The sequence below is a fragment of the Nelumbo nucifera genome, chromosome 4, assembly GCF_055504915.1.
Source record: "Nelumbo nucifera cultivar China Antique chromosome 4, China Antique-T2T, whole genome shotgun sequence".
NCBI classification, from domain to species: domain Eukaryota; kingdom Viridiplantae; phylum Streptophyta; class Magnoliopsida; order Proteales; family Nelumbonaceae; genus Nelumbo; species Nelumbo nucifera.
The window spans coordinates 32,266,192-32,281,807 of NC_142652.1; the positions used below are offsets into that span (position 1 = coordinate 32,266,192).

General features: G+C 38.9%; 1 protein-coding gene across 7 annotated transcripts in view; it reads left to right on the forward strand.

Moving 5' to 3' along the window:
• Window positions 1-5,964, forward strand: part of LOC104609943 (Homeodomain-like superfamily protein) — a 30,439-nt gene extending 24,475 nt beyond the window's left edge. For 4 of the 7 annotated variants that reach the window (XM_019199860.2, XM_088903172.1, XM_010276382.3 and 1 more), the window contains 3 exons: window positions 650-794; window positions 5,246-5,376; window positions 5,658-5,964. In XM_019199860.2, the coding sequence (XP_019055405.1) occupies window positions 650-794; window positions 5,246-5,376; window positions 5,658-5,843 (462 nt within the window). In that variant the 3' untranslated portion in view covers window positions 5,844-5,964. Of the gene's footprint in view, window positions 1-649; window positions 795-5,245; window positions 5,377-5,657 lie in introns of those variants that run through there. The other 3 variants (XM_088903170.1, XM_088903171.1, XR_016085509.1) reach the window with 3 other exon arrangements.
• Window positions 5,965-15,616: the final 9,652 nt, after the last annotated feature.

Sequence of the window (15,616 nt, forward strand, 5' to 3'; positions counted from 1 at the left end):
AAATCCAATCCTTTTGCAGTTGTAATGTCGCTCCAAGATAGCTCCAAATGTTGGAACAGGCCTTGTTTAATGGTTCTCGGCACTTAGGCTGAGACAGAAAGCTGCTGGTCTTTAATGGCCCGGTGTTCTATCTGACCTTCTAACAAGATAGAAGGTTTTTTTTTTTTTTTCAACCCTTGTTTATTAGGTTTCCAATCTCCATGATTGTTGTAAAGGGCCAAAAGGTTTGATAATTGATATTTATGTGGAATAATAAAAAGTTAAACAATTAAGTGATTGACTATAATTTAGAAAAAATAAAAGATGGCTATTTTTAAATGAGATAGGGATGTATTAATATTCTTTACAAGGCACATGCATAAGATATGAGGCATGCTTCATTTCTATGCCACACCAGAGGCTAGGCGTTATACATGCCTCATGGTTTGAGGTATTCACCTCATGTGCATAAACACACATCAAGTATCAGCCTTGGAGCATGTCAGTAATGCCTCAAACTGAGGCATGCCTTGAGGCTTATGGTTCACATGCATTTAACATTACTGAGATTAATGTACCCTGTACTAGTTCTTAGGTTTGTTATTCAGTATATGCCCATTTTGATCAAGTTGGAGTTATAACTGTGGTGCATGTTCTTACCTGTTTTCAGGCTGTTCGGCAGTTTGGGACAGATTTTGCAATGATACAACAACTATTTCCTAATCGATCACGACATCAAGTGAAATTAAAATATAAGAAGGAAGAACGCAAGCATCCTTCCCTGCTGTATGATGCATTAACAAATCGCTCAAAAGGTGAAGTCTTGACTGTGCCAGTGATCCTCAGTAACTTGCCATAGTTTCTCTTTTCTCCTTCAGTAGCTCATTGAATTCATCTGAAAGTTTGGACATGAATGTATTTTGACAATACTGTACCATATCGGCACCTTTATCTGCGAATACATTTGAGACTACATCTTGCAAGTTTGTCAATATGAGAGATCAGTATGTTACTCTTAACATGGGTTGCACTGTTTTGAGCTTTTTTTTTTTTCCCCATTTAACACTCAGGCCCGGGCTTAATTTTGAAGTCTGTTTATTAAATGAGCTGGGACTGGGCCTAGAGCCCTATCTCATTAGGTAATAACTGTGGTAGGCTCATTATACCTATTTATAATGCTTGAAGTTTTATGTCAACTTTAACATTGCCTTGTACTTAATTTTTTGGGTTGTTAATATTTTCTTGAAATTTAAATGTATCATGCATTGAAGCATAGTTAACATTAAATATAATTTAGCACTTGTATATCATACTACGAATATTTTTTGATAGGTTGATGCTATAAATAAATACTTAGCAACTACAATATGAGAAAATGTAAATGTTATACTCTTCTATGGTCCAATCAATGTGCACCCCTGGTTACTGACTGGTATAGCCTAAATCTTCTGATGGAATATAAGTACATGTGGCAGCTTTTTTCTGGAGAGAGCATCCATTAACTGATGTAGCCACTAGCTGAAAAAGATATCAGTGGAGGCTGATGAAAAAACAGCATGCGCAAATATGGATAGATTTCAAACTATCCAGATGATTTGGCAGATGTTCTTGCTGGTTTAGGTGGCTGTATCAGCTCAAACAGAAAGATGCTACATGCTAGGTTTATTTGGAAAAAGAGTTAGGTGCACTTAATGGGATATTGCTACAATTAAGTCATTATGAAATCTTCCTGCCATCAAGTTATAAGTTAGTGGAGTTTTGTGTTAAAACAGGATACAATTTGTCTGAGTTTAACCAAGAACTTCTATAGGTTGCAGCAGTTGGAAGAAAAAATAAAACTAGAAATAGCAAAGGCCAAGGTGTTATTTATATGAAGGATTGGATATCCCCATTGTAATTGTTCTCTTTATGAGCCTTAAACTTTCAGCTGTACTATCCCTTTCTATGCATAAACTATAAATTATTATTCTTTCTAGGTTAAAATGATACTTGCTGTTCTCAACTTGTTAATATCAGTTTAAAGCCTATACTTTATTCAGCTTAGTTTTGATTGGTGTTTGCATATATATTGAAAAAAGATGTTAACTTTATTTATGAAATAGAGGGTACATAAGAAGATGTACACAGAAGTAACATCTCAAAGTTAAGTAGGAAGAGAACTATCACTAAACAAGACATCCCTGTGTGCACCAGCTTTTGCTAGACCATCCGTAACAGTGTTTAGCTCCCTAGGGATCCAACCCAGCTGTGCATTTAGGTTGAGAAGGATATCCCTTGCTCCAGTCAAAAAATGAGCTAAAGCCCATGGTCTACTGCCAGAGTCAGCTAACCACCTGATTGTATTTGCTGAATCTCCTTTTATGGTGATGTTCTGAAAACCCAGATCTCTCGCAATCCTGATTCCAGTTAATGCTGCCATAATTTCAGCCTTTGATGAAGAGGCTATCCCTATTGGTCCACTAAAAGCCCAAATAACTGTGCCATTTCTTCTTCTAAAAATTCCACCGATTCCTACTGCACCTGGGTTTCCAAACGCACTTCCATCAAAGTACAAGGTTATCTCCCCTTCTGCCACAGGAGAATGTGGGGTAGGGAGAATTAAGGATTTGTGTTTGGAGAACAGAAATTCTGCAGCATTTCTTTGGAGGTTGGAAAATGGTACTCCTTTAAAATGCTGGTCCAAACGAAAATTCTATGAGAAATGATAGACAAAAGCTCCTCAAAGTTTCTTTCTCTATTTTTGAAGATTCAGCTATTTCTTTCTTCTCAGATGCTCCATAAGATGGCATGTGCTACGGAAATCCATAGAATCCTTCCTCTTTTGTTTAACTTTCTTGCTGTCCATTGTCTGAGACAGTCTATCACATGTTCGGGTTATGTCCAACTAAAATTGAAACAATTGAGAAAGAAATTCCAGAATTTTCTGGTTTCCTCACAGTGGATCAGAATGTGATTGGCTGATTCCCTGGCTTTTAAACACAAACAGCAAATATGAGGGGATAAATAGGACCTTCCTTGGTTCTTTTTCTGGAGAAGATCCAAAGTGTTGATCTTCTTCAGACTGGCTTCCCATGCAAAAGCAAACTCTGGAGGGAATGTGAGTGCACCAGACTGTCTTAAACGGGAAAAATTCAGTTAATTGATCTTTCTTGATTAGAGCCCTGAAGTAGGACTTTGGTTGAGAACTTACCTGCTGGGTGTAGGGTCCAGACTCGAGTGTCAGGGGCGTTTGGGGAAAGGTACACTTCTCTGAGAGTGTAAAGGAATCTAGATATTTCCTCAAGTTCATTTTCTCTCAGAGGTCTTCTAAAGTCTAGTTCCAGTTGTACTGAGAGATGTGAGGATAGGACAAGGGTGATGGGAGCTTCTTTGTTTCGGGTATGGCTATAGAGGCGAGGAAAGGATTCAGCCAAGGTAGAGTCACCCCACCAAACATCAGTCCAGATTTTTATTTTATCCCCATTTCCCACTTTGTACCTGATAAAGGAGATGAAATTTTGGTAGGTTGAGAGTATACCTTTCCAAGGGTTTATGTCCTTGATCCGGTTCAAGTGCAACCTGCAATTCCAACCGTTTGCATGTTTCCCGTACTTGCTGCTGATGATCTCAGTCCAAAGGGCATTTGGTTTCTGAGGAAATCTCCACAGCCATCTACTCAGAAGAACTGTGCTTTTTTCTCTCAAATGACCTATTCCCAAACCACATTCCTCCTTAGAAGTCTTTCCAGCTGAATGACAATTTTGGTTGGCATTCGAAAGGACGAGAGATAGTATGTGGGCAAGTTTGCCAAGGAAGCTTTGATTAGGGTAAGTCTCCCGCCTTTTGACAAGTAGTCTCTTTTCCACGTGGTAAGTTTTTTTTCACATTTCTCTATTTCTGGATCCCAAAAACTTTTTGAGTCTTTGGGTTTCCTCCAAGGGGCATTCCAAGATAGGAGAAGGGAAGACTTTCAACTTTGCAGCCAAGAATTTCCTTAAAATTGTTTAGGGACTGAACATTTGCTACATTCAGCCCTGCAATACTGCTCTTAGAGAAGTTAACACGGAGCCCCGAAATCCATTCAAAACAGATTATGATCCTTTTCAAGTTGACAACATTGTCTTCTTCAGCCTCTAAAAACATCATAATGTCATCTGCAAATTGAAGGTGCGTCATCTGAATTGAATCTCTTCCAACTTCGAAACCCCTCACCAACCCTAACAGATTTGCCTTCTTCACCAATTGGCTAAAAATTTCCATTATGAGAGTGAAGAGTAAGGGGGAGAGGGACATCCTTGCCTCAATCCCCTACTAGCCTTGAAGTAGCCTTTAGGTTGCCCATTGATCAGGACTGAGAACCACGTAGATTTAACGCATCCCTCCACCCACTGAATCCATTTTCTTCCAAACCCCATTAGCCTTAGGGTTTCTAATAGACATTCCCAATCCACTTTGTCGTATGCTTTTTCCAAGTCTAGCTTCACAATCACCCCCGGCTTGTCTTTATTTTCCTCTCTTCCATGCATACGTTTGCTATCAGAATGCTATCAACAATTTGCTGCCCTTTTACAAATGCAAATTGATTAGGCGAAATGATTTCAACAATTTGCCGCCCATTCATTTTCCTCTCTTCTGCATAAAATTTTTTGTTGCACAAAAAGTTGTTTGTTATGCACTTTGGCTATGTCCAAGACCCATACTTGGTATCTCCCAATTAGGAGATCTCTATGTGTCAATCAATTCATTTTGATTATCTGTAATATTTTGCTGAAGCTCTCTGGATCAATTTCTAATGAATTTGACCTCCTTCAAAATGTACAAATTGGATATGTTCATCTGTAAATCTAGTTATTAACCCTCCTATAGTGTGACCTGTTAAATCAAAAACCCCTCCCGTTACTAATAATCAGTGGGTAAAAATTTTATTAGTACTAGAGTACTTGTTTTAAGTTCGAGATATGAAATATTTCATTAGTAGGTATATGTATGGTAGGCAAATAAAATGGTCAATCTTAGGTTCGGGGCCACTGATGACTGCACCATAAGATGACCCTCCTATAGTGTGACCTGTAAAATCAAAAACCCCTGCCGTTACTAATAATCAGTCGGTAAAAATTTTATTAGTACTAGAGTACTTGTTTTAAGTTCGAGCTACGAAATATTTCATTAGTAGGTATATGTATGGTAGGCAAATAAAATGGTCAATCTTAGGTTCGGGGCCACTGATGACTGCACCATAAGATGCTTGTAATGCATTCATTATATAATAAGTCCATTTTCTCTGCAGATCATTCCCATTTTGAACTAGTTATTGAGCGACTACAGCAAGCCACTGCCCAAGCAGAGAAGGATTCTGGTAGAGATGAGGAATCGTTTGGTCTGACAGGAGAGGAAGAAGAGGTCACTCATGAAAAAAATGTATATGTTCTTGGTCATCACTTTTCCCCATTTTTCCCCTTTACATGTTTCTGTACCAGATTCTCTAGAGTTAGGTGCAACGTATCTGTAATCCAGGCTTTACAATAAAGAGTAGTAAGAGAAACTTGAAAGTATGAATGTTGTTGCCCTATATACGATACCAATATTTCTTAACCAGTTATTCCACCCTCTTTAGGTAAATTCACTCATTATTATTATTATTTTTTGAAATCTGGCTTTCTGATTCTCAACATTGGAATTTCTGTTTGACATGTTTTCAGGAAGAAGTAGCTAAACCAGAGCAGGAGAAAGCAGCCAAAGATCTGGAACCAAAGGTTCCTGAAGTTCATAGTCCTGTCAAGTCTCATGAAAGTGAAGATGACCTCTTCTATAGATGGAGTCAGTATAAAAGCATAGATGATTTTTATCCTGAAGATACGGGAAAAGGTGATTATGAAATGTATTGAATGAGAACAAGAACTTACAAATTTCTTTTGTTTATCCTAATTTTGTATATTTCCTTTTGAACAGCAGGTTAGAGATAAACAGGGCAAAATTTCATTTGTATAGAGAACTACCATTCTTTCATTTGTTTTTTCCCCCACTGCAACCGTTCTTTTTCGTATTTTTTTGATAAAAAACCACTGCAACCATTCTTTCATCTGTTATTATGTTGGACAGTTGGAGCGTTTGAGATAACTTGAAGTATATGAGATGTTTATCCTTTCTTGCATGAGCCAAACAATGTTTTCAACCTGTGGTCGAACCGGCCGGTTGGACTAGTGACCTGCACCTGGCCTAAGTTCCTGGCCTGTGGGGGACAGTCGGCTATACGTGTATACATGTGGAGGCCTACTGTTTGAGGGTTCAGGGCCTAAAAACCATATTGATTATGTGAAAGTTGAGCGGGCTGGGCTGGGTTTATGGAGAAGAGGCTCAATCTTAAGATTTGGGCCTAAAGCCCGAGTCAGGACAGAGCCTTAGGTCTAGTCAGATCTTCACAACCTGAGTTCAATCTGCATTGTAATTTGATGCATTTGGGTTATGTTTGGGCCTTGGCCGGGTTTGGATTGGCCAATGAATTATCTAAAGTTACACATGCACGCATACATTTATGCAAATATATAGGGTGAATGACAGTTCAGCCCAGGGTCAGAATTTTTAGGCCTAAAGTACAGTTGGGGTGGGTGTCAGCTCGGAATTGATGCCAATTCACTGGCAGGCATTGGTGTGTAGAGTAGGGTTTTTTGACATTTTGAATGTTTATAACTCTGCAGTGGAAATCAGAAATCTGTATTGAGCTTATCCATACTTTTCCGCAAATATATATGCAATTATGCGTGTGTGTGTGTGTGTGTGTGTATGTTCGATTGCGTATAATGGAACCTTGCTCAAGTTACTAAGGACTAGGTCTGGGTCTAATTTAAAAAATAAAAAAAGCCCCGAGTCTTGGGCCCAAACCTAACCCGAGGATCAATAATCCAAGCCTAACCTGTGTAAAATTTTTTAGGTTCAGTTTGGGCCCACCCAAATTGCACACATAAACATATCACATTTTAAAAGGCCGACTTGATCCAACTTTTTTAAAGCCTCCAAATCAATTACATGGTTTTACTTGTACAGGATAGTCGGATAGCAAGAATTCATACAACTCCAGATGATTCCCCTTGTACTTAAAAACAATTTCAATGATTTCCCTTAATTCTCTCTCTATCCTTCTATGCTCTCAGAAACGTCTGATCCTTACATCCTTCCGCAACTTCCACCTCTTCCTGTAACCCTTGTCGTCCTCTTCCTCTTCTTCTTCCTCATCTTGTTGGTATTGTTTGTCAGCTGCTGCCTTATCCTCTTGTTGCATTTGCATACCAGCTGCTTCCTCTTCTTCCTCATCTTGTTGTTCTTGTGTAGCAGCTGCAGTATTATCTTGTTGTAGAAGAGCTGCTTCCTCTTCTTCCTCGTCTTGTTGTTTACCAGCTCCATGAGGATCGGCTGATTTAAGCATCTCTAGAATCTTTTTAAGAGATCTATACCTTTGTCGAGCCCGTCGCCGAACCAGGGGCTGCACAACAACCTTCCTGCGATAAACAACCTTGACGGAGCCGGGAACGCTGCTAACATTATTGGAAACATTATCATGGTACTGCCCTTTTTTGACTGAATTAGCACTGGGAAGGGAGTCCGGAAGCTTCTGCTTATTCCGTCGTCCATGACGGCCATTGCCAACGCTTAGTTGACCACTAGGAGGAAGAGAGCCAACGGGCTGCTTCTCCTCTCGCCGTTTGCCGGAACTGCCTCTGGCAACGCCACTGCGACTGAATGCATTTTCATGGTCCTGCCATGATTTGAGTGAATCAGTACTGGGGAGAAAGCCACAAGGCTTCTCTGCAAGTCGTTGTCCGCCATGACTGTCACCGGAGACACCAATGGCACTAAAACTAGACGTAGTGGCGGTAGTGCCATGACCGTACCTCAATGGGCTACTAGGAAGAGAGCCAGAGTGCTTCTCAATTCGGTTTACCATATTCTCAAACCATTGTTCATGGCTACTGCCACCGCCATCGCCACCATCAGCATTGTCCAGTTGCCGCTTTCTGAATGGGTTATGGACAAGAGAGCGCCAAGACTTTTGCTCTTCACGCTGTGTTTCGGTCCTAGGCCTCTTTGCAGCGATGCTCAACCTAGGGTGTCGTCGCCATTGATCAAAACTGTCATCACCACGTGGGATTTCACTGGGATCAGCCGACTGGTGGCCTTCCGGAAGAGGGTTTCTAAGGAAATACAATCTTTCTGTGTCTGTCTGGTTGATGCCAATTACGTTCTCTCCAATGAGCTGGTTCAGATTCTCGTTGACAAGACGTGGGTGATCAGCGGATGTGATGAGAATCGATGATGTGATGAATGTTGATATTGTTTCTTCAGTGGAACCACCTGCTTCATCCAAAGCCCCGATCGCTTCTATTATCATCTAGCCGTTTAGATTATCAAAAGTTCAAATAAAACATTCAATTCTTTGTCAGCAGATGAGAGAGAGAGAGAGAGAGAGTTACCGTCTTATAAGAAGGAGATGCATTATGTGTTTCAGATGAAAGATTTACTTTGTTTTTTGTTCTTGCCATTGACGTGTTCTTGAAAGATAAAGAAGAAAACCCAGAAAGAAAGAAAGAAAGAAATTAAGAGAACGACGGAAGAAAACCAAGAATGAGGAGGCTTCAAGCTAACCAGTACCAGTGGAGTTTGGAACAGACAGAAACAAGGAAAGATCGATAGAGAGATGAGAGAAAGGGAGACCAGACCAACAATTTGAACACAGACAATAATCTTCGGTGGAAAGACATAAAATATAATTTTCAGAAATTGGAAAAAAGATAGAACCAACAGGTGTTAATGTAAAGCATCTGGGTTTCGTTTTAATTATTCACCGTTAAATGGGCCTAGGAAGTAATTGACAGGCCCATCACGTCCATGGCCCAACTTCGAACATTCACTTATTTGCGAACTGAAACTGTTGGATTGGAACTCTTCAGCTATGGGGATTGATAGGATAATTAAGATTGCAAGTGTCCGTCCATGAAATTGAGATTGCAAGTGCGGTCCTAATCCAACGGCCAATAGTACATAGGACAACCTTTTATTTGCTGCCTAGTCACAGATATAGTTACGTTTCTGGATGGTTACAAAGCTTCATGCCTCAGCAGCTCACCACCATGTTTGGGCTTCGGTTGTTTGTTTGCAATGCAATTTCATTTGCATTAGTATAAATGTGTAAATTCTGCTTCATTTTTGCTTTACTTTGCTTTTAGTTTTGTTTTACTTCATTTACACTGAAAACTTACAAAATAAAGTAAATTAAAAAAAAAAGAAAAAATGAATCAAACTTTGCAATCAACTCATTTGTACTCCCATATTTTTGCTCGCATTGTTGTTTTTGGTGTGTTTGATCTTTTGTAAAGTAGAGCTGCAGATACCCAGAAGATTAGGTGCCATTGGTAAGTCTTTTTAGAAATATCTTCCAGCAGATCAGATGGCCAAAAGGCGTATTAAACTTTTGGGGTCTTGTCTTTAAGGACAAAGACTGTTTGGCAAGTGGTTTAATTTACTGGGCTTTTAAAAACACATCTACAAGCTTATCATGCAGAAAGACCAGAAAGTTTCATCTAAAGCTTCTTGAAATTTGACGTTTTCAGTTTTATTGGATCTTTCAGCACACACATCTTTTGGTCTTATCAGAGAGAGAGAGAGTTGGTTCAAATGAAAATATAGGGAAAGGAAGGGAAATGTAGGTAGGTTTCCCTACCTTTCTCTATATTTTCTTTCAAACCAACATATCCTTAATGCTCCATTATCAAAGGTGTAAGTTCCAATTTGGATGCGGATTCTGTCACATGTGCCCACATCCAAGTTTGCCAACTGTCAATTGTGCCATACATATAATTCAAAGTTTCAAGCCATAGAGTTAAAGACCCACCACTTAGAAGAACTTAGATAGAAATGCTAACATCTTGTAACGAGTACAGAACTAAGTGGGTCGGGTAGACTTGATAAAATTGAGTCGCACAACCCAATAATATAAGCTTTGGTTCCCATTTAAAATTGTCAAGATAGGTTCAGACCCAATAGTCTATATCAATAATAGGGTCAGTTTTGGGTTTCTTTTGCAGATCCTATAGGGTCTGGTATGAGACTGGTTTTGCACATTTATTTGTCAGTTAATACTGAATCCTCCCTGACTCGGACCAGAGCCGACTCATTCACAACACCATCCAGAGCTTATCAAGTAAATAAATTGGATAATCACACAGCCCATATAATTGACCCTTAAGACTTTGAAATAAAATCTTTGCTTTTCCTTTATAAACAGTAAAATAATCATGAAATTATGATCTCAAATTTGGAAATTTAATATTTGGAACTCAAAGAAATATCCACTATGAGGCTTAATTTCATGCCAGTTATTCTGGATACTTTTGGTCCAAGTCGTCCAAATAATCACTTTATGGGCGTCATCTATCACTAGCCCATTTTGCAAAGAAGTTTCAATATATATATAAACTAAACACATCATGCATAAAAATGCCACAAACCCGATTTGTCTTGTTACATATAATAAACTATAATTAAAAATGAAAAACATTGATCTTGAAACTCTTTGTCCATGTCTATTACTCTTCACATGTCCATTCAACCCAAAAACAAGAAAAACAAGAAGGGAAAATTATATTTTGCATTTATGTATATGAGAAAAAAGCTTAAAATTAATTATGGCAATTGTAACCAGTGTTTTCAAAACGTACCAAATCAGATAGTTGGATTGGAAAAACCGGGAAGCGGTCACTTAACTGGTTTTATTTCACCCCAAAATCGCCTTTCGACTAAAAAATGTTGATTTGGTTAGCAACCGCTGACCCAGGCGGTCAAACCATCGACCTGGACAATGGTTTTTGGCCTTTTTTTTTAAGTTTTTTTTTTTTTGTTAGAGTGGGCCATCCATTTGGACCGAATGGTTAGACTGTTCGATCAGGAACCAGACCCTAGAATGATTCCTTGTCCGGTTCGGTTTTAAAAACCTTGATTGTACCCCTGGTTGAAAAATTGTATGGAAAGCCATTAATTAATAAAAGATGGCTATGGTGCCCCCCTCAATGAATATTTGTCATCATCTCTAATTTTGTTTAACTCGAATCCCTAATATGCCAACTGCCCATCATCAGTATATAGCACCCTCAATGCCTACTGACACAAAATTATGTACAAAGTTGAAACCAAACTGTAGTAGGATTTACTCATGCACTAAGAGGTAAGAACATGATAGGTTTGTTTCCTAGGATGGGCTTAAGGATGGAATGTAAGTGTTTCTTCATATAGAACCTATTGAAACCCCTTTTAATTCATCTATGATCAAAATCCATGAAGAGAGAAGATATAACACATGTTCTTTGAGCTCAAAATTTATTTCCATCCCAAGCATAGTACATGAACTCACAAATGATGGCCCTCTGGTACGCCTTCCCTCTTGCACCCAACCCTATGCCTTTCCTTTGTAGTAGTATATCAATAGAGTTCACTAGAGAAAATATTTGAGTTCAAACAATTTAAAGAAGAAAATGTCAGTCAAGTTAATTAGTCTGTTGAGGAGCTGAGATGCCAATTTCCCTAGAGACACGCAAGACAAAGTTAGGGAAAAATATAAAGGTAGATGGTGTGTTTTACAACAGGTCTAGGGTGTTCATTTTCCCATGCATAGCTTCATGATAGAAAAATGAAACTTTAGGTGGGACATAGGTCAAATTAAGCATTTCAAGAAGAAATGATACTCAACAACTTAAATGGTTATACACTTCTATCACAATCTGATAAGAATTGTAAAGCTTTTTTTATGATAATTGAAAAGTTACTTTATTATCAAAGTGTAAGTAAAGATACGGGATCCCAAGAGAGGCACGAGGTGCTACCTCTATTGAAAGTAAAAGTGTAAGAGATCACAATACACTATAATCAAATCATTACAAGGTTGCCCAATACAGATGTTCCCTCAAGACCCCCTATTTAGCGAGACTATCAGCCATAGCATTTGCTAATCTTCTCACCCCACATGTATTAACATTCACATTGCTTGTTAACTAACTTACATTCTTCAAGAAGTCCTTGTAACACCAAACTACTGAGCTCAGGTCTTTCAATTAGCCCACAACCACCTTAGAATCTCCTTCAATTAGGAGATGCTCCACTCCTATTTGATTTGCTATCTGAATACCTTGTAGAACTGTCAAAAGTTCGGCCTTGATTAAGTCTCCTATTCCCATTGGACCAAAGTATAAGGCCAAGATGTTGCTGTCCTTATCTCTCAATACTCCCCCTATGCTTGAGCGGTCAGGATTTCCTTGACTACTATCATCAAAATTTAGTTTAACCCAGCCATCAAGTGGTAGAGTTCAATCTACAATGACCTTTTCTTTCCTGGAGGAGCTGTTTGCTACTATTGACCAATTTTTTCATAAGTCATCAAAGGAAACACAGCAGAAAAAATCTAAAGTTTTTAGCCAGTTAATTTTGCTTGTTAGGATACATTCCTTAACAAGTAAGAGGCCTCTTTCCTTTTCTTGAAAGATTCTTGCATTTCTTTCTTCCCAAATTTTCCAAAGTGCAGTACCTCTAATACATTTCCACATAGCCTTCTCTCCTCTAGTGGGCCATACATAGGTCAACAGGTCAAAAAGTAGACTTACATTTGAAGGCCGGTTCCACCTACATCCAAACTAGGCAAAAATCCAATCCCAAATAGCCACAACAAAATAATAGGAAGTTAGTAAGTGGAAGCAATCCTTACCATTGGCTTTGCAAAGAATACACCAGTTAGGGAATAAGCATATGAAAGGCTTTTTCATCTTCCCATAGATCTAATCCAGAACTCCTTGACTGGATAGACATCTAGAACAAGGGAAGAGCAAAGTGCCTTGAAGAAAGAAATACAAGTAAAGGCACATTTTGGGTGGAGAGACCAAATCCTCTTAAATGGCTTTAGAGGATCCAAACAAATACTATCTAAGACATGAAGAAGCTCCAAAACAATAATGAGTTTAGCATCTCTTTAACCCTTATGAAAGTTAAAATTCCAATTCAAATCCAAAAAGGAAAAAGGAAAGGGAAGAAAATGGGAGACAACCTTATGCTTAAACAAGAAGATGGAGTATAATAAATGGAGCAGGTCCTTGAGAGCTGAATTACCTACCCAAACATCTTCCCAAAATAAAACAGAGTTTCCTAAACAAATATCATACCTGATAAAGTTCAAAAACATGGGTATGATACTATGAATTGCTTTCCAAGGAATGGTCAATGTAACCTCACGAGAAACTCCATCATCCCAACCGTTTTCTAGACAACCATGAATACTAGCTATCACCTCATGCCATAACCTCCCTCTTTCCAAAGACCATCTCCACAACCATTTACCTAGTAAAGTTACATTCTTTAGGGCCAAATTCTCTAACCCCAACCCACCCTCTTCTTTTCTCCTACAAACTATCTCCCATCTTATTAAATGATCATTTTTCTCTTCTCTAGGCTTCAAGAGGAAATCTTTCATTAATTTCTTCAATTTTTTTTTGCCTCCCTAGAGGGTATCTTGAACACAGAGAGATATAAACCGAATAGCTAGTATGGCTTTAATCAAAGTTACTCTACCTCCTAGAGATATATAACTCTTTTTTCAAGTCACTGGCCTTTTTTCAACATTTTTCAGGATTGGAGTCCAAAAACAACTCTCTTTTGGGCTAGCCCCTAGGGTAAGCCCAAGATAAGACAAGGGCCAATAAGCTACATGACAACGTAAGCACTCTGTCAGAGACTCAATAAACCCTTCCTCTAGGTTAATCCCTACCACACAGCTCTTGTCCATGCTTATTTTCAGGTTATACAACTTCAAATTAACTTATTAAAGCTTTAAAATTCCTCACTTTTCTTAGGCCATCCCTTTCATTGAAAATAATAATATGATCAACAAATTAGAAATGGGTTATTGATCTTCCAATCCTCTAACCTCTAGTTGCCTCTTCCCTCTTTGCCCTTGACAGTAGCCTACTAAAAACATCTACTATCTAGGTAAAGAGAAAGGTGGAAAGGGGATTGCTCTGCTTTAAACCTCTATGGGTTGGAAAGAAGTACTTAACCATACAATTTTCTAGGATTGAAATATGAATTGAACTAATACAACCCTTCATCCAATTGCACCACAATCACCAAAACTCCAGTTCCTTATGGCTTCAATCAAGAAACTCCAATCAACTAAATCATAAGCTTTTTTCAAATCCAATTTACAAACAACACATTGCTGGCTTGATCTCATCATTTCCTCCACACATTTATTGGCTATTAGTATTTGATAAAAAATTTGTCTCCCTTGCACAAAGGTCCCTTGAGTTTGGCTTATTAGAGAAGATATTACCATCTTAAGCCTCAAAGACAAAACCTTAGCCAAAATTTTGTATATACAAGTCAGCAGGCTAATCAACCTAAAGTCATTGGAGTGTTTTGCCTATATCTTTTTTTAGAATTAAAGTTAGGAAAGTGGCATTGACTCTCGGGCTCACTAAATGTCTTTTTGCAAACTCCCTAAGACCCTAAGGCTCTGTTTGGTTTGTGGGATGGGGATGAGAAAAAGGGAATATTCCAAAAATATTCCCCTTTCTCTTATTTGGTTTAAGGGAAACAGAGGGATGGGATGAGAAAAATGTGGGATCTCAGATCTTAGAGCAGAGCAGTGGTGGTGGCTTTCGAACCCAAATCTGCTACCTCCGTTCGAGCCTAGAAGCAGAGCAACGGTGGTGGCTTTCGAACCTAGATCTGCTACCTCTATTCGAGCAGCGGCGACGGCTTCTCCTGAACCCAGATCTGCTATCTCCCCTTTTCAAACCCATATCTTTCTTCTTCTACCTCCCCTTTCAAACCCAGATCTGCTACCTCTGTTCGGACGCAGAAACAGAGTAGCGGTGGTGGCTTCTCCTTCTTCTTCTTCTGCTACCTCCCCTTTCAAACCCAGATCTGCTACCTTCCCTATTCGAACCCAGAAGCAGAGTAGCAGCAGTGGCTTCTTCTTCTTCTACTACCTCCCCTTTCGAACCCAGATTTGCTTCCTCCCTCTCTCCTCTCTTCTTCGTCATAGTGTTTTCCCATTTATTTTCTCATATCTAAAACCAAACAATGGAAGTGTAAACTTTTACACTTTCCCATCCCATCTCATCCCATATTTTCCCATCCCACCTAAATCTTCCCACAAACCAAACGGAGCCTAAGTAAATCTCCCTTCACCACATCCCAACAGTCCTGATAAAAAGCCATGGTAAAATCATTCGAGCCAGGGGCTTTTGATCTATCCATAAGGTACACTACCTATTTTATCTCCTCTTCTTCAAAATCTCTTTCCAACCAACTGACATTTTCCTCACATAATCTTACCCATTCAATTCCTTCCACTTTTGCTCTGTTATTCAAAGGCTTTCTCAATAGGGATTTAAAATGATTCACAAATTTCCTTGCAATTCCTTCCTGATTTGTTATCTCTTCACCGTACATTTCCAATTTTTCCACAAAGTTCTTTCTCTTTCTTCCATTAGCTAAAACATGAAAGTACTCGGTATTCCCATCCCCTTCCTTTAACATTTATGTCTAGACTTTTGCCTCCAAAATATCTCTTCTCACAATAAAACTTCTTTCAAATCCACCTTGAGTTTTCTTCTCATCCCTC